The 19295-nt window shown below is 39.0% G+C and overlaps 1 protein-coding gene across 1 annotated transcript in view; it reads left to right on the top strand.

Moving 5' to 3' along the window:
• lama5 (laminin, alpha 5) overlaps window positions 1-19295 on the top strand; it is a 128757-nt gene that overhangs the window by 68278 nt on the left and 41184 nt on the right. Inside the window, exons 24-40 of the mRNA XM_051662274.1 lie at window positions 62-204; window positions 289-392; window positions 490-643; window positions 946-1109; window positions 2691-2799; window positions 2897-2994; window positions 6020-6212; window positions 11662-11788; window positions 11912-12051; window positions 12327-12442; window positions 12525-12736; window positions 12833-13034; window positions 15160-15304; window positions 15893-16033; window positions 17346-17507; window positions 18212-18316; window positions 18433-18516. Coding sequence (XP_051518234.1) covers window positions 62-204; window positions 289-392; window positions 490-643; window positions 946-1109; window positions 2691-2799; window positions 2897-2994; window positions 6020-6212; window positions 11662-11788; window positions 11912-12051; window positions 12327-12442; window positions 12525-12736; window positions 12833-13034; window positions 15160-15304; window positions 15893-16033; window positions 17346-17507; window positions 18212-18316; window positions 18433-18516 — 2399 coding nt within the window. The remainder of the gene's footprint in view (window positions 1-61; window positions 205-288; window positions 393-489; window positions 644-945; window positions 1110-2690; window positions 2800-2896; window positions 2995-6019; window positions 6213-11661; window positions 11789-11911; window positions 12052-12326; window positions 12443-12524; window positions 12737-12832; window positions 13035-15159; window positions 15305-15892; window positions 16034-17345; window positions 17508-18211; window positions 18317-18432; window positions 18517-19295) is intronic.

The following is a 19295-nucleotide window of genomic DNA, read 5'->3' as shown; positions in this document are numbered from 1 at the left end:
TTTTTTTCCTTAACACTGATTTACATTCTGATTTACATCCTCACAATCCTTTTCTTTGTAGGCTCTGAGCAGTCCAAACAGATCGTCTTTGCACCCAGTTCAGAACCCATATTTGTCAGTGTGCCCCAGAACAGCTTTGTGGAGCCATTTGTCTTGAATCCTGGAACCTGGACTGTGATTATAGAGGCAGAGGGTATTCTTCTGGTAGGCCTCTCTCTCAGTGATACTAAATGTTCATAGTCTCGACGTTAGTCCTGGTAAAATTGGACTCTTTATCTCTCTACACAGGACTACTTGGTGCTGTTGCCCAGTGCATATTATGAGGCTCCCATCCTGCAACTTAAAGTGACTGAACCCTGTTCTTACAGCCACATACAGGATGCAAGTCAGAAGTCAGTAGTACAGCCACTATATTTTGTGCACATATATCATATGCGGTACATGTTATATGAAAATTGACTGGAGGAATTCTTGTTTTGGTGTGTTTAGCTGTCTGCAGTACATGTATCTATCTCTAGAGGAGTTCCCGTCCATCTCCGGCAATGATGCCAGTTGCAGGTCTGATAATCACCTGCCCAGACCTTGCCACACTGAAAAGATCACCCCTCGCCATCCCACCATGGCCATCTGCAGCGGCAATGATGTGAGTATGTGTGTGTTACATGTCTCAAAACCTACCTAGACAGCATGTTTGGCCACCATAAGTGCTAAGTGATGCTGTTCTGATGCCCAAAAATACTGTCTAGGTAGGCAGCTCACTAATACACCACACAGATTTTGAGAAACATTTGCTAAGTTGATAATACTTATTGCTCTTGTTGCTGGTGGGAAGTTAGTGAATAAATAAATCATGTGTAATAAACTAAATAAATAAATCATAAATAAATGAGTGATGTTCTTAAATAAGTGTTAACTAGTAAGATATTTGTTTGTATGTGTGTTCAGATAAGTATTCAGCTGCGTGGTCGCATTCCTGTCCCTGGAATGTATGTGTTGGTGGTGGAGTACGCCAGTGAAGATGAAGCCCCTCAGACTCTCACTGTGTCTGTCAACTCACCGGGCGAACGCACTCACCAAGAGCAAATAACACTACTCCACTGCAAATACAGGTGTGTGTGTGTGAGAGAGAGGTTGCAACATCTGCTTATTTTCTGTGTATCATTGTTCTTTTGTTTATTTGTTCATCACATATTCATATGTAAATGTGTTGAATGGGACCATATCATTTTATTTTTCACAAAATTTCTTTTTGAATGACCTGATTTTGCATCTTAGCTTTAGATAATAAATGGACTGAGGAGGGAGCTTTGCATTGCAAAAAAGTATGTCCACATAGTATATCAAACTCTGTTATTTCAAAAGAGCAAGGAAATGGAATTTCCCCTTTAACCTTTAAAGCTCGGATTGGCCCCGTCGGCATGCACACCGAAAACAGTCTTGTAGCATTCATTATGACTAAAAGTAAACAAGTGCTTTGAAATTTGCAGACAAATCAGAAGTGTTCCGTTTTAATTAATAATTAATAATTTTGTACTGTACATATTATTGTAATCAGTTAAAACATCAAACTGATCAAATAGCCATGTGTCATATGTCATTGGAAAGCTCTCAAAGAGTAGAATACAACAAGCCTATTTGTTTTACTCACAGACACAAATATAGCAAGTAATAGCAAAGTATATGTCTTTGACATACATGTTACATGTAAACAGGTACTGCTTATAAGCCGCATTTTCACTTATAACTTCACAAAATATAAACAGAACGTAAAATATCACATTACTTACAGGAGGGGATTCCCATTAAAACTAGCCCACACACAATGTAATCAGATACATAGATAATTGTATAATCCACACAAAGCACAATGTGCACACATCCTGGATCATATGACTATATTGGAAATTATGTAGTACGTTGTCCAGCATCATGGAATGCTTAACCAGTCGTATTAGGATTCAGAGCGCTGCAACCAGAGGTTGAAGTCATCCAAATATGGGCAGAGAGGATCGTTCGCTCTAATTACATTTGGCCACCAGGAGATAGCGCCAAGTACATAACAAAGACCAAACGATGACTCAAATGACACAGAATGGAACTGAATGAGATCTTGTTACTCATGTCTGCATGCTTTGGAGAGAGAGCATACCTTTAGTCATTGTTTTATTTGTATGTGTAATTAGTTTTTATGTATAATTATTATGTTTTATTTGTTTGGAGAGGATTTTTGGACACTAGGATAAATTATTTTTGCAATGCTATAGCTTTTGATTGCTTTGTCGGATCAACAATTTTTTTTACTCAGTTACAAGTGATATGATTGGGAACAAAGCAAAAGCAGTTTTTTTCGGACCTACCTTATTACACAGTATAATGTCAAATCAGAAAAAATAAGAAAAAAGTTTTTTTATTTTTTTTGTTTTTTTTTCAGCAGTTTCTTATAATTGGTCAGAATCTATATCATTTTCTTTTAAATGATACCAAGCAATTGACCCTGGTTTTTTGTTTTGTTTAGTTTTTTTGTATAGCTATAAGCCTTTAATTTTGGGCATGTCACTGAAACAGGAAGTCTTTAAAAACACCTTCAGAGCTTAAAGGGTTAATTGTTTCATCGATTGTTGATCGATTGTTTTTTTTCCACTGTATTTGCTGATCAACATGTGTGTGTCTTTTTCTGAATGCGTGTGTAGTTTCCTGTGTCGAGCAGTGTCTGTAGATGACATGAAACGTGTAGCAGTCTTCACTCTCTCCGCAGAGGCTGATATTCAGCTCATCGCTGACAGAAGCAGTTTCTTCTTGGTGAGAGAATTTTTCTGCTTGAGTCAACCATCAAAGACATTAGTGTCCATAGTGAACTTGTGTCATTTGCGAATGTATGTTTGGTTTTCCCCTCCAGCACAAAGTGTTTCTCATCCCTCGTGATCAGTTCACCATGGAGTACCTGAAGCCCAGAGTTCACTGCATCAGCACACATGGTCACTTCTCTCCAGACAGGTGACTACAAATAAGCTATATCTTTTGAATCTAGACATATTTACAGTACTAAGATATTAAGATATACTGTATCTTAGATATGTACTTAGAGACAAGCTTAGGAATATACCTAGCTAAAACATGTTAAACTTGAATATATAGATACTTAGATATATGTTAGATCAGCCGCATTTTAAGTCTAGGCCTTCAGTGCGATTCATGCCATTAAGAAAACACAGTTTCACAATGAATAAGACACTGTATGCCCATCATACATTATGTGGCAGTCAACTAATAATACCAATTGACATTTTATAAACACATCCATGCAAGAAAGACAGAACCAAGGAGGTCTAATACCAAGAAAAAGCTCTCTAATAATATTTGCGATTTAAATTTTGCTTGCAATAAATTTTGTTTCGTCAGGGTACACGGTTGCTTGAAGTGAAAGTCCTCCTTTCCTGTTTAATTAATCAATCACATGGTCATGCAGAACATCTCAGGTTTTTAAATCCATAAGGATCTCTTTCTCAACGGCAATAACAGCAGTGATGATAGCCAACTCGTCAGCAAGATCTCGCGCTCTTCGCTTTCAAATTATTTACATCACTTAAAGTGTGATTGCGTCACTCAAGGCCAGCTAGAAGGCCTGGACTGGGAAATATCCTAAAGACCACACCCACAAGAACATGTAAATCAATCTGATTGGCTGATGAATCTGACAATCTGACTTTAGATGCCTATTCACTTACACTGTTGGGGGATTCTGTTGAAATTCTGAAGGCCTGACGGGGTGGAGCTCAGACTCACGCGTTGCTTCGGCTAAGGAGCGTGACTTCGGGCATGCGATTTGTGAAACATTTGTCACACTTTGCTTGTAAGCATCGAGGAATAAATTCTGATTGGATAAATTTTTTTGTTTTTTGCTATTCATTTGTAGATGAATTAGGAGTGGAAAGCGATTGAAAATACATAGGCAGTGTAGGGCTTTACTGGTTGTTTAGATCAGTGTTACTATCAGAAATAATTAATAATTATTTCTGTAGTTATTAATCAATATTTAAATTAATTAATTGTATCTAACTCATTAAAACCTCATATGGGACTCCAGTAAATGTAGTGTGCTACATTTAGGAGCAAGTTTGGTTATTAGCAATAATTATTAATTATCAAAGATAATTATTAATTATTAAAATCAATAGAACATTGATGAGAATCAATGTTAGCTTTTTTTAATCCTTTAAAATCAACACTTATCAATTGTTAACATCGATGAAACATTAAAATGAACACTAGCTTATTGATCATTCAAATTCAATCAAAGATAATTATCAATTATCAAAAATCAATAGAATATTAATAAGGATTAACATTGACGGGGCACCACCCTGAAATCAGGGACTAATAACCGAATATTAAAACAGTCTCAATATTAGATTGTTTTCTTAGGAAAATCGACATCAGAAGAATATCGATTTTCGGGAAAAAAAACAATGAATGAAGGCTTGAATCAGAGCACTGACATCCCATCAGCATGACACAGGCATATGCAAAACAAACCACAACACTTCTCTTTGTAATATAAACAAAGTTTATTTATGCAGTAATATCAATTAATAATTAATACAATGCAGTCAATAAACTTCCGACTTACAACTACAAACTAAACAGTGATATGATTAGATATGGAAATAAAAATAATCCTATAACACATAAGGTGTGTGTGTGACAGTGTGTGTGTGTGTGTGTGTGTCAGTGTGGTTAGTGAGAGAGAGAGAGAGAGATAGAGAGAGAGAGAGAGAGATGATTAAGTGACAGCCCGAAAACTGATTTCGTGATTGGAGATAAAGCAGCCGTGTTCATCACTCAGAGACTCGGTTTTACGAGCTGTGTTATTTGACTCTTTAATGGATGAACTCAGTTGCTGTCTCACCCGCGATGGCGAAAATGCACAACAGTCCAATTTGGTTGGACCACAATACAGCAAAACAAATTCGTGATAATTAATACCCTGAGTATTAATAATGAGCGGACATGGCGGTCCGTAAACTGTACAAGCAAAATCCTTGAAACACAAGAATAACACACTATAATATTCTATCTCTGCCCAGACGTAAACCTCTTACTTGAATCGCATGAGGACACAGGTAGAATGTGTTTTACTCCGTCCTTTAACTTTGACCCGGTTCCTTGAGGCTCGTGTGATGACGAGAGGTCGTTTCCTCGCGCTGTCGGCGGGCGGTACGGCTGTTGATTGTCGGCGGCCGGTACGGCTGTTGATTCTCGGCGGGCTGGTGGAGAACTCAGAAATGTCGACTTGATTGAAGATGGAAGAGAAATCTTTAATCTCTTCACTTCTGTAGGCCAACGGATGAAGATGCGAATTGCTCGGCGGTCTCCTTCGGATCCGTTAGAGTGTTCGGTTGAACACAGAGTAATCTCAACTCGTCCAGCGAGATGGAGATTGTATGGCTACAGTTTCAAGTCGGACATTACTTCTTATGCCACGAGGCTGCACCGGAGAGCAGCAAAAAGCTACGTCCGTATTCGGTGAACTAAGTCGCTGGAAGCCACTTTGGAAGCATTTCAGAATTATTTGAAGTCCTGATGATGTCATGTTTGAGGGACGTTCTGTTGTGTGCCTCATCCAATAGGAGTTGAGAGCTCGATCCTTTAGAGGGCAAGGTTTCATGGATCTGTAGTCTGTTTTGGACTCCCTTTGTTTGATTTTGGCGCGATTTTTATCAGTAAGATTTACGACTTAGAAGGTGGGGGCTTAAGTTATGTTTTTACGACTGTGTTAGGCCTGCCTTTGTCTTCTATCTGAATACATGAGGCCCAACAGCAAAAAGGTCAATGAGAATGAAAGGATGAAAAAAAATTATTTATTAGGCATGTTACTCCAGCAGAGAAGGCTTTGCTGGCCCTGAGAAATCGCCACTGTCTTTGATATTTGTGGAATATTAACAATATGGTCAAAATTTCTTGCATAATTTACGGTTTCCTTTTCCAAAGCTGATGATGTTTTGTGTTCTCTGCCCTTCAGTGGCTCCTGTATACCGTCTCGGTTCCAGACTCCTCCTCAGTCTCTGGTTCTGAAGGAGGGGCAGGCCTCCACTGTTCCTGATCCGGTTCTAGCTTCAGCCCCTGACTCAACCCTATATGCTGACAGACCCTCTACCTCCACACCACCAACCGCAGCTGATAACAGTGAACACATGCTTCTGGACTCTTCTCAGGTGCACGTGACTTCACCTTACACTCTCATTCCCATCCAACTTCTGTCACTTTTTCTTCCTTTAACCCTTTAAGCTCTATTTTTAAAGATTTTTGTTTCAGTGGCATACCCAAAATTAGAGGATTATAACTAAAAAAAATAAAAAAGGAGGGTCAAATGTTTGGTATCATTTTAAAGAAAACTTTTAAAATATTTTAATGATATGGATTATGATTATGATTTTACATTATATAAATGATCAAACAGATTAAAGATAAATTAAGTCATTACTGTTTTAGCAGAAATTCAGGGGCAAAATCTTATTTTGGCTAATATTTACGCACCTAACATTGATGATCAGTGCTTTTTTATAGATCCTGAAGGGATGCTGCAAGCCACTGGCACCCCTCATGATATAATATTGGGAGGAGACTTTAATCGTTTGATGGACTGAGTCCTTGATCATAGTGAAGTAAAAGTGCGTAAGCCCCCTAGAGCAACACTGATGCTTCACAGGATGTGTAAAAATCTTGGTCTTACAGATATTTGGAGACTTTTGAACCCATCTGGTAGGGACTAATCATTTTTTTCATCAGTCCATAAGATTTATTCTAGAATAGATTTTTTTATATCTAAGTCCCTCATTTCATCTGTTGTTGATTGCTCAATTGGAAACATTTTAGCCTCAGATCACACCCTGGTGAGTTTAGAGGTGTTGCCACATATGGAGAAAAGGAAATCAAATAGTTGGCGCTTTAATGTATGCCTTTTGCAAAATCCTGAATTCCAACAAATGCTAAAGGCTGAAATCAATGTTTATATGGAGACCAACTGGTCCTCAGTATCATCTGTGGGCGTGGCTTGGGAGGCGCTTAAGGCGGTTCTTAGGGGCCGGATAATTCAGTATGCCTCATTCACCAAAAGTCCAAAGCACGAGAACTCATGGAGTTGGAAGGGAATATTAAAAGTGCAGAGGCAGAGCTGAAGCACCGTATGTCATCTGATGGCCGCAGAGAATTGACCCGATTGAAATACAGATATAATACTATTTTGTTGCAGAGGATGGAGTTTTGGCTATTCAGGGCAAGACAGTCATACTTTGAGTTGGGGACAAGGCAGGAAAACTTCTGGCTAGAAATATAAAACAGAGAGAGTCTTTTTCTACCATTGTCTCAGTGAAATCTGCTGGTGGTGAAATATTTACCTCAGCCATTGATATTAATAATGCTTTTAAAGAATTCTATCTTGATCTCTATAGTCCCATGTCTTCATCTACTGATGAGGATATTAGAAACTTTGTGGAACCATTAGAACTTCCTAAACTGACGGCTGAGCAAAAAAATTATCTTGACTCTGAGATAAACTTGGAGGAGCTTGGCATGGTAATTAAGGCCTTGCCTACAGGCAAGGCTCCGGGACCAGAGTGTTTTAGATCTTATTATACAGAACTGGCTCCACTTTTGTTAGAAACGTATAAGGAATCATTAAAAAATGGAAAGTTTCTGACAAACCTGACGCAAGCCCGGATCAGTCTGATTCTTAAAAAGGACAAAGATCCAAGTGAGTGTAAGAGTTATCGTCCAATTTCTCTGATCTAGCTATACGTTAAAATATTGTCAAAAATATTTGCTAACCGATTAAGTAAAGTTATCTCTTATACATATAAACTCAGCAAAAAAAGAAAAGTCCTCTCACTTTCAACTGTTTTTATTTTCAGCAAATTTAACATGTGTAAATATTTGTATGAACATAAAAAGATTCAACAACTAAGACAGAAACTGAACAAGTTTCACAGACTAACAGAAATGGAATAATGTGTTCCTGAAAGGGGGGGGGGGTCAAAATCAAAAGTGACAGTCAGTATATGTTGTGGCCACCAGCTGCATTAAGTACTGCAGTGCATCTCCTCCTCATGGACTGCACCAGATTTGCCAGTTCTTGCTGTGAGATGTTACCCCACTCTTCCACCAAGGCACAAATTCCCGGACATTTCTGAAGGTAATGGCCCTAGCCCTCACCCTCCGATCCAACAGGTCCCAGACGTGCTCAATGGGATTGAGATCCAGGCTCTTCGCTGGCCATGGCAGAACACTGACTTTCCTGTCTTGCAGGAAATCAAGCACAGAACGAGCAGTATGGCTGGTGGCATTGTCATGCTGGAGGGGTATGTCAAGATGAGCCTACAGGAAGGGTACCACATGAGGGAGGAGGATGTCTTCCCTGTAACGCACAGCGTTGAGATTGCCTGCAATGACAACAAGCTCAGTTCGATGATGCTGTGACACACTGCCCCAGACCATGACAAACCCTCAACCTCCAAATCGATCCCACTCCAGAGTACATGCCTCGTGTAATGCTCACTCCTTCGACGATAAACGTGAGTCCGACCATCACCCCTGGTGAGACAAAACCAGGTTTTTGCCAGTTCTGTCTGGTCCAGCGAAGGTGGGTTTGTGCCCATAGGCGACGTTGTCTGGTAAGGACCTGCCTTATAACAGGCCTACAAGCCCTCAGTCCAGCCTCTCTCAGCCTATTGTGGAGTCTGAGCACTGATGGAGGGATTGTGCATTCCTGGTGTAACTCAGGCAGTTGTTGCCATCCTGCACCTGTCCCTCAGGTGTGATATTCGGATGTACCGATCCTGTACAGGTGTTGTTACACGTGGTCTGCGAGGGCGATCAGCTGTCCTTCCTGTCTATCTGTAGCGCTGTCTTAGGCGTCTCACAATATGGACATTGCAATTTAATGCCCTGGCCACATCTGCAGTCCTCATGCCTCCATGAAGCATGCCTAAGGCACGTTTACGCAGATGAGCAGGGACCCTGGGCATCTTTCTTTTGGTCTTTTTCAGAGTCAGTAGAAAGGTCTCTTTAGTGTCCTAAGTTTTGACCTTACTATGACCTTAATTGCCTACCGTCTGTAAGCTGTTAGTGTCTTAACGACCGTTCCACAGGTGCATGTTCATTAATTGTTTATGGTTCATTGAAAAAGCATGGAAAACATTGTTTAAACCCTTTACAATAAAGATCTGTAAAGTTATTTGGATTTTTACAAAATTATCTTTAAAATAAAGTGTCCCAGATTACATTTCAGTAAATTGCATAGGCCAACTGACAAAGGTGGGCTAGGCCTACCCAAGATTTTGTTTTATTATTATGCATTCGGTCTAGACATTTGGCTCATTGGTTGCTTCCACCTAAGAGAGCTCCTCCCTGGTTTTGTATTGAACAGGAAGTTCTTGCCCCTATTTTGCCATTGCAAAGCCTTTCTATCAAACTAATCGGAGAAGTTAAGTTACACCCCGTTATCTTGCATTTGCAATCGGTATGGAAAAAAAGTGTCCAGAGTGTTTAATTCGGACATTTATTTAAATGTTGCCTCGAGCATATGGCTGAACCCAAAATTATGTATTAATAAGTCCCCTTTCTGCTGGTCAGAGTGGATTGTGAGGGAGGTTACTCCACTCGGTGACCTATATGAGAGTGGAGTGTTGAGATCCTTTGAAAATTTGGTTCAACATTTTGGGATTCCCAGATCTCAGTTATTTAGGTATTTACAGCTGCGCCACCTGCTCTGTACTATTTTTGGGAGTAGCATACACCCCCCTAAAGCGGTAGATGCTTTGGGCGTGGTGATTACTGCTTTTGGAAAAGGTCATGATGCATCAGTGTATTACTCCCTGCTAATTCAGAGTCTTTGGACAGAGCTTTAACTTCTGTCAAGAGATTATGGGAGAAAGATGTAAACTTGGAATTGGAGAAGGGAGGGTGGGCTAGGATTCTAAAAAATGTCAAGTCTGCATCTAGAGATGCAAGGGTTCGCCTTATGCAATTCAAGATTGTTTTTATCGATTCTATTGGACACCCTCTAGATTGTATAAGCATGGTCTTAAAGACACACACACCTGCTGGTGATGCCAGTCAGAAGATGGAGACACAACCCATGTTTTTTGGTGGTGTGTTAAGATCCAAGAATTTTGGTTGAAAGTTCAGAGTTTTATGTGTGATGTATTGGGCACTCAAATTAAATTTTGCCCCAGACTCTGTATTTTAGGCGATGGGGTTGTCATCAATATAGGGGATAAACACATAAAATAGTGGGTCCTAACCAGTGTTATGATCGGCAGACAAATTGTTTTAAGGGGATGAATGTCGGCTGGAGTGCCCTCATTTGAAGAATGGTGCACAGAGATGGGGAGGGTGGTGGCTTTCGAGGAAATGTTATGTAGAAGGTTTGGGAATTGGGATTCATTTGATGGGAAATGGGGCAGCTATTTGGCATTTTTGGAGGACTCTCAGGGAGGGGCAGTGGAGAGAGAAGTTTAGTTTTAAATGTGTGCTATATATATATATATATATATATAAAATGTTTGTGTCTATAATCATGTGTGACTGCAGGGATGTTGTTGAGGGTCAGGTGGGGTAGGGGATTGGGAGGGGTAATAGTGGGGGTTAAATGTTGATTCTGTGTATTTATGTTTTGCTTTTTTTGTTATCTATATGAATCGATAACATTTTTTAATCAGAAGTAACGAGACCTCATTTAGTTCCATTTTATGTCATTTGAGTCATCATTTAGTCTTTGTTATGTACTTGGCACCATCTCCTAGTGGCCATATGTAATTAGAGTGAACAATCCTCTCTGCCCATATTTGAATAACTTCCACCTCTGGTTGCAGATATCTGAATCCTAATACAATTTCCGATGAAGTAATCTGATCCAGGAAAGCTAACGTGTTTTTAGCCAAATAGCACATTACTGTATGTGCTGTGTGAACATTGTTTTACGTGTGGATTGTGTAATTATCTATGCATCCAATTACACTGTGTGTGTGCTCTTTTAAATGGGAATTCCCTCCTCTTAAGTAATGCTATGTTATTTTATGTTCTGTTTATTTTTCATGAAGTTATAAGTGAAAATGCGGCATATTAGGAACACCTGTTAACGTTTAACATGTAACAAAGACACTGTTACTCGCTATATTTTTGTTTGTTTGTGAGTAAAACAAATAGGCTGTTTGTATTATACTAAATGAGAGCTTTCCAACAGCATATGACACATGGCTATTTGATTTTTATGTTTTATGTTTTTACTGATTGCAATAATATGTACAGTGCAAAATCTTTAATAAGTTATGAAAACGGAACACTTCTGATTTGTCTGCAAATTTCAAAGCACTCGCTCAGTTTCGGTTATAATACCTATATGCATTGTAAAGTAGAGCTTCTAAACTTGAAAACAATAATATTTTGTGTTGGTCAAAACTGTTATTAATATTTTGTTAGAATGTTTTCTCACGGGCCTGCCGGCAGGCCCATCTGAGCTTAAAGGGTTAAACAAACCGTTTTTTTCTTAATTTATCTCTCCTGTTCTCCTGTCCTTAGTTGAAACCCCCTTTCTACTGCTCAAACTCTAAAAGCAACAGCAAGTCTTCTAACTATTCCAATGTTAATGTGTTGTTGATATCCCAGAATGCTGTTGTGTATTCCACCCGTGTACACGCACTGGGTCGTTATGCGTTCATCCTGCAATACCATCAGCCCATGCACCCAACCTTCCACGTCCAGGTCTACATCAATGGAGGACGGATATGGCAGGGTAACAAAACCTGACAGATGCGTGCACTGTGATGAGTGATGTTGCATTAAACGTCTGTAGTTGCACTTTCTGCTCAGCAAATGATGTTTATGATGGTTTATATGCCTTCCCTACCTATTCCAGGCCATGTCAGTGCATCCTTTTGTCCCCATGGTTATGGTTGCCGTAGTGTTGTCATGTCAGAGAAGCAGATTTTCCTGGATGTGACAGACCATGAGGTCATCCTGACCCTTCGTGTTTCAGACAGGAAGACACTATGGCTGGTGAGGGTTTTTTTTTTTTTTTAGTCATGCAAATTTCCCTGTTTCCTGACAGATATTACCGAAATAGGTGTCTTGAGAAATGACACCGGTCTCAATGACAGAGAGGCTCTCTCTGCCTCTCATCTGTCATTTTGAGCATTTGGGTTTGCTGACATCAGGTTGGCTGACATGTCTTTGGAGTCCTTTTTACTTAATAGTTCAGAATTTAGGTTTAGCAATTATAATGAAAATTCTTTGTGCCTTTGTCTTTCTGGTATGTCTCTCGTGTGTTTTAGGACTATGTGTTGGTGGTACCGGAGAGCAGTTACAGTTCCAGCTTTTTGAAAGAGGAGCCACTTGACAAATCCTACGACTTTATTAGCAACTGTGGACAAAATAGCTTCTACATCAAGTATGATAATTCTATATATGGAATGCATTGTGGAAAAGACTGCAGTTATCATCCGTCCTTACATTCCCTTTTCTCCTTTCAGTCCTTCCACAGCTTCTCAGTTTTGCCGCAACTCTGCTGTGTCTCTGTCTGCATTCTTCAATAATGGCGCTGTGCCCTGTGGCTGTCATGAGGTTGGTGCTGAGAGTGACACCTGCGAGACCTTCGGTGGGCAGTGCAGGTGTAAACTCAACGTGATTGGCAGAGACTGTTCCCAGTGTGCCACAGGCTATTACGGCTTCCCCAACTGCAGACGTGAGTATCACCAATAATGTAGTGAATGGATGGATGGATTAACAAGTGATTATTGTGAATGGATAGATGGATGATCTTCTTTCCTTTTCTCTCCAGCATGTAACTGTGGTACGCGTCTGTGTGAGCCTGTCACTGGTGACTGTATCTGTCCTCCACGTACCCTGCAGCCGGACTGTGTCACCTGTGAGCCGCAGACATTTGGCTGCCATCCTCTGGTGGGCTGTGAGGTGTGCAACTGCTCCAGACCTGGAGTCACCTCACTGGACATCAGCTGTGACACACACAATGGCCAGTGCAGGTGCAGTACAGCCGAGCACACCACACACACATCTGCATGTGTTTCATTTTTATTGAACACACGTCCAGGTCACATTTCACATTTCAAAATGAAAAGAAAAAATGCATTCAATTATTGTTTTTTAATATGAAAAATTAAGTAATAGACAAATAATAAATAAAACAAAATTCTCAGTACCGTATTGTGTCTGGACATTTTACTGTTGAGGTTTTCGTAATTCCCTTTATTCTTAGTTGTGATTTAAACTTAAATTAGCATACATTAGAGGCAGTACAACAAATACTATAATAATTGATAAATTCTTTACAATTTAAGAATGATATATTTATTAATGTTTTAAAAATTCTCGCATTTTGCAGATGGTAATTTAGAGAGTGAATGTCCTTAAAGGGTTAGTTCACCCAAAAATGAAAATTCTCTCATCATTTATTCACCCTCATGTCATCCCAGATGTGTATGACATTCTTTCTTCTGCTGAACACAAATTAATGTTTTTAGAAGAATATTTCACCTCTGTAGATCCATTAAATACAAGTGATTGGCTGGCCAGAGCTTTGAAGCTCCAAAATGCACATCAAAGTAATCCATAGGACTCCAGTGGTTTAATCCATCTCTTCAGAAGTGATATGATAAGTGTGGGTGAAAAACAGAACAATATTTAAGTACTTTTCTACTATAAATCATCGCTGTCACTTTCACATTCTTCTTCTTCTTTTGTTTTTTGGTGATTCGCATACTTTGTGCATCTTGCCACCTACTGTGCTGGGAGGAGAATTTGTAGTAAAAAAGGACTTAAATATTTATCTGTTTCTCATCCAAACCTATCATATCACTTCTTAAGATATGGATTTAACCACTGGAGTCATGTGGATTACTTTTAAGTTGCCTTTATATGCTTTTTGGACCTTCAAACTTCTGGCTACCATTCACTTGCATGTATGGACCTACAGAGCTGAGATATTCTTCTAAAAATCTTCATTTGTGTTCAGCAGAAGACAGAAAGTCATACACATCTGGGATGGCACGAGGGTGAGTAAATGATGAGAGCTTTTTTTCATTTTGAGTGAACAATACCTTTAATTGTCATGAAAATAATGTTTCAGTGCAAAATATTTTACAGTAATTGTCCTAAAAATAAGATCTTATTTTGTTCTTTTGATAACAGGTGAAATACAATGAATATACATGTTTTTGACAGGTTAAGTGAGATTCACCCTTAGGCATGTCTGGCATTAAAAGTCTATTCTTTTGGATTGGAGGAGAGTCAATTAAGTGTTTGTATCTAACCCTTCATTCCTGAGCAACAGCCGTTTTAAACAAAGTTTTTTTTCTGTGAACCGCTGCCTGAAGGACTGATATTATTAACCACTGTTTCTCGTCATAACTGTACTGTCTATATAAGGATTAAGCACAGAAATTCCAGAGGTATTTATTTTTAGGAGATTTTATTTTAGTCTGTTGGCGTTACTGTCCCCTCATTAGGCAGTGTTTAAAATTTGCAGGGAGGAATGTTCACGGTGAGCTGAACTGCAGTGGCTGTGATCTGCTTTGAATATCTCCAGTCATGCCTTCACTATGAGAGACAGTAATAAGTTCTCCCATCCAAACCACAGTTTACACAGCCCATAAGTCTTGTTATCGGCACTCCTCTTGTGTTCTCCACTCATCAAACTTGAAAGAGCCACTCTAATGCAATAGGAAAACACCGATGCCATGACTCCTATATACAGTTTATATGTTTTAGGGCAGAGGCTTGTTTTACAGACTTGATCTGAGAATAGAAACACCCATAGTTTGGGTTTAGAGGAGATCACAATAAGTGAAGGCAATTAGTCCTGTGTTCCCTTCCCTACTTTTCCCAATTTGCTGCTGTGGAATTCCACAGCACAATGTCACATTCCATAGTCACGTTCCCACTTCACTGCGAGAGCTTTTTGATACTGACCAGACATGACACACAATAAACCAGAGACCAGGAACACTGCAGCAGGCATCACATGATCCTAGAGACAAACAGCAACAGCTGGTTCTTTCTGAATGTACTAAAGAAATCTTAAAGCTGAATTCATACTTGACATACTTTATTTTATTTGCAACATGCCAATATACAGTATTCTCTCCACAGGTGCAAGAACAACATTGTTGGGCGTCAATGTGACAGATGTGCCCCGGGTTTCTATGGATACCCCAACTGCAGACCTTGTGACTGTAATGAGGCAGGAACTGAGATAGATGTGTGTGACTCAGTCACAGGCCGCTGTTTATGCAAGGTGATACTTCCTGTCCCTCATATACTTCATATCAGCATTTTGTTTTATATTGAAAGGGATCAACAAAAAATGAACATTCTGTCTTCATTTACAACCTCTTGTTGTTCGAAACCCATATGACTGTTTTTCTTTCATGGAACACTGAAGGAGATGTTAGGCAGAAATTTAGCCTCAGTCAACATTCACTTTCATTGCATCCTTTTCCCATACAATAGATGTAAATGCTAACTGATTATTAATACTAAATAGTAAGGATATTATTTTAAATAAACGTTATTTTATAAAGAGAATTCATGAAGTGATATCCATCCACTAGAAGATATATTGTAGTTCTTGACATGTAAACTTGTGAACTGGTGTTATTGTGTCTTAACTGTTACCAGATTGTGTATTTTAGCATGGCTAGAATGCTGTATTGACTGATCTGCATCCAGGATTGGACCTATCCATGTTATAAAACTATTTATAGTAGTTTTCTCTCAGATCAGTTACTTTCAATAAACTCTCCCTGATAAACAATTTTGTTAAACACTTGAGCACCGGTGTATATCTTCTTAGTGTCAATGCTGTGTCTTCTCTCTCTCTCAGGAAAATGTGGAGGGCTCTCGCTGTGACCAGTGCAAACTGGGAACGTTTCATTTGGACCCCACTAATGCTAAAGGCTGCACCAAATGCTTCTGCTTTGGAGCAACTGACCGCTGCCGCAGCTCTGACAAACGCAGAAATGAGGTACTCTTTAAGTCAGTTCAGTCATGACAACTCGCGAAATGATTTAGCATGTTAACATATTGATTGGATTTGGTCTTGGCGGACTAGATCTGCTACGCTGCTGCTGTCGCAGAGCAAGTACGAATACTTGCTACTGCTACAACCTTCACAGAAGGGTTTGCACCACTACTGATTTTTAATAGTCGACTTGTTGAGTCCATTAGTCGATTCGAATTCGACTAATTGTGAGTCACAGACATACTGTGTTAGCATGTGGACATGCCTGCTGCACAGTCAGAAAAAAACAATGCTGCATTGAGCATGTAGGACATGCTGCAGCATAAATAGATATAAGTACAATTCCCATCTAGACACGTGGTGCTTGGGAGGATGAGGGTTTCTAAGAAAAACTTGCAGCGCGTTGCAGTGAAATCGGCTTATTTGCAAAACTGAGCAATTTAAATGTTAGACAAAGAGAGAGTACGCAGGTCGATTGGCTAACTGATTACAAGTCAAAAGACCTATCAGCTTACACCATTTGAGCCGATTGGCTTAATACATCACATGTGAGCAAGCCGATTGGCTAACAGATAACAAGTTCAACTAACCTATTAGTGTGCGCCATGTAGAGTTACATGACTGAACTTCTAGTCATTTGTTTAACAAATAAAGAAATCAAATCACCCTTACAGTGCATACTTAATTTTATACAAATATTTAGTGGCCCCAAAAAGTATTTGGACACTTTTGGATGTATGAATTTTATTGCACAGATAAGGCATAAGACTATGGCATGTGAGATCTGCAAACATGATGCTAGACCTTTTCTCAGAACCGACTTAATTTTATGAGCTGTTTGACCAGTTACTTTTAACTAGCTGTTCTCATGATGATTTTTAGTGCATGTATGGAGTCATTTCCCCATAAGTTCATGTAGGTGAGTAACCACAAGTGTAATTCATCACATTAGCTATGAATATGTTCCACAAACATTTGACTACCAAAAGTGTTCAATTGCTTTTTGTCTTAATTTTGATTGTTTTCTATTTTGAAACCTTCTTTTTGTTAAATGTTTTGCTTGAAAAGTGTGTTTGTGCTATCTTTAAAATAAATGGCACTTGGTTTGATATTTTGTTATATAATGCAAAGACATTCATACATTGAAGTGTGACTAATGTATTTAAATACTTTTTTGGGCCACTGTTTATGTCTAATCTAGTTTAATCCATAACGTGTAATTATAGAGGAAGTAAGATTATATAATCTTTAATGGAAGTATTTAATGGACATTGTGTGTTTTTTTTATCTCAATTTGTCCTCAAAATGTATACAGATCATGGACATGGCTGGTTGGGTGCTGTTGAGAAGTGACAGACAGGAAGTGCCTGTGTCTGTATACCTTGATCAAGACCTGGTGGAGGCCGATCTGAGTGATGTACCTGACGTTTCCCAGGACCTTCACTGGCATGCCTCCGGTGCTTACCTCGGCGATAAAGTGAGTCCACAACCCTAAAGATCACACGTAAAAACAATCACAGCTGGGAAAACATGATAAAGTCAAACTCACAGGCCACAATTTTTTAATATGCCAAATATCTGGTATAATCATCAATGTTTATTCAACACATAGGACGTGAGAGAGCGTGCAAAATGTTCAGACTAAATTATGGCTGTTTTTGGTGCAAGAATTGACTGTGAGCCTCAGGGAAAAAAATAAAATTCTACCAAAATGTAGAATATGGCTTCTTTAATCGAAATACTGAAAGAAAGAAGCTCTCTTTCTTTCACTTCTGCTCAAACCCAGACTTTAAAAGGTGCCCTCATCCCTCTGTATTTTATTATGATGTCATAGCAGCTGCTGTAAGATATGTTTCAACCAAGCTTGAGGGTTAGCCATCGCTCAGACTGTACGGGGCCAGAAAGAGTGCTGAGCTGAATATACATCAGATGAATCACATATAGCTAAAGGAATCACAAGTGTCAGACAAACATGGCTTCAGAGTATAATCTGATAAGATGTCACACACCTTGTTTGGTGTGCTGTTAAATATCTTTAATGCCAAGCATCTGATTAAACACAGACTTAGTGCTGTTTAAATTGAGCTTTGACTAGACTTTTGTTGCATCTAAAATTCATGTCTTAACCTGCATGTATTCTTCTTTCTGTGTGTGTGTGTGTGTGTGTGTGTGTGTATGTAGGTGTCATCTTATGGAGGCTATCTGCGCTATCGTTTGCACACACAGACAATGCGGGGTGATGCTTTTCTTCCCATCGAGACCATTCGTCCAGACATTATACTCAAGGTACCAGAACGTACTCACTCCCTCTGTGAAATTTATCAAGAGTCTTTACTTACAATGGATGCTATAAGTTGAAGCTTGACCCAACTGATAAAATCTGTGTATGTGTGTGTGTGTAGGGGAATCAGATGACTTTGGTGTACATGGAAAGAGAGTATTCCTCCCCCGAAGAGCCCCATGAAGGAATTGTTCACCTGGTAGAGGTGAGGGAATCAGAACCACACACTAAGAAAAAAAAAAAAAAAAAAAAAAAACATACCCACTTCTTATTCTTTATAGCTGGTGCTGGGCGATATATAAAAAATATATGATATATTCACAATGATTTCACTGGTAATATAAAAGGAAGTAACATGATTTTAATGGACTTTCTTTAGCCATTAAAGGAATAGTCCACCCAAAATTGAAAATTCTCTAATCATTTACTCACCCTCATTGCATCTTAGATGTGTATGATTTTCTTTCTTCTACAGAACACAAATGAAGATTTTTAGAAGAGTTTCAGCTCTGTAGATCCATACAATGCAAGTAAATGGGAAACAAAATTTTGAAGCTCCAAAAGCACAAAAAGGCAGCATAAAAGCTACCCATATGACTCCAGTGGTTAAATCCATATCTTCAGAAATGATATAAGTGTGGGTGAGAGACAGATCAATATTTAATCCTTTTTTACTATAAATCTCCACTTTCACTTTCACATTCTTCTTCTTTTGTTTTTGGCGATTTGCATTCTTCCTGCATATCGCCACCTATTGAGCAGGGAGGTGAACTGATAGTAAAAAAGGACTTAAATATTGATCTGTTTCTCACCCACACCTATAAAATCACTTCCATAAAATCACATTGTATAGATTACTTTTATGCTGCCTTTACTGTATGTGCTTTTTGGACTTTCAAAATTTTGGTACCTGTTCACTTTGAGTGTGAGGACCAACAGAGCTGAAATATTTTTCTAAAAATCTTTGTTTGTATTCAGCAGAAG

This window comes from Myxocyprinus asiaticus, chromosome 29, assembly GCF_019703515.2.
Source record: "Myxocyprinus asiaticus isolate MX2 ecotype Aquarium Trade chromosome 29, UBuf_Myxa_2, whole genome shotgun sequence".
Lineage (NCBI taxonomy): Eukaryota > Metazoa > Chordata > Actinopteri > Cypriniformes > Catostomidae > Myxocyprinus > Myxocyprinus asiaticus.
This window is presented reverse-complemented; position numbering and strand designations above follow the sequence as displayed.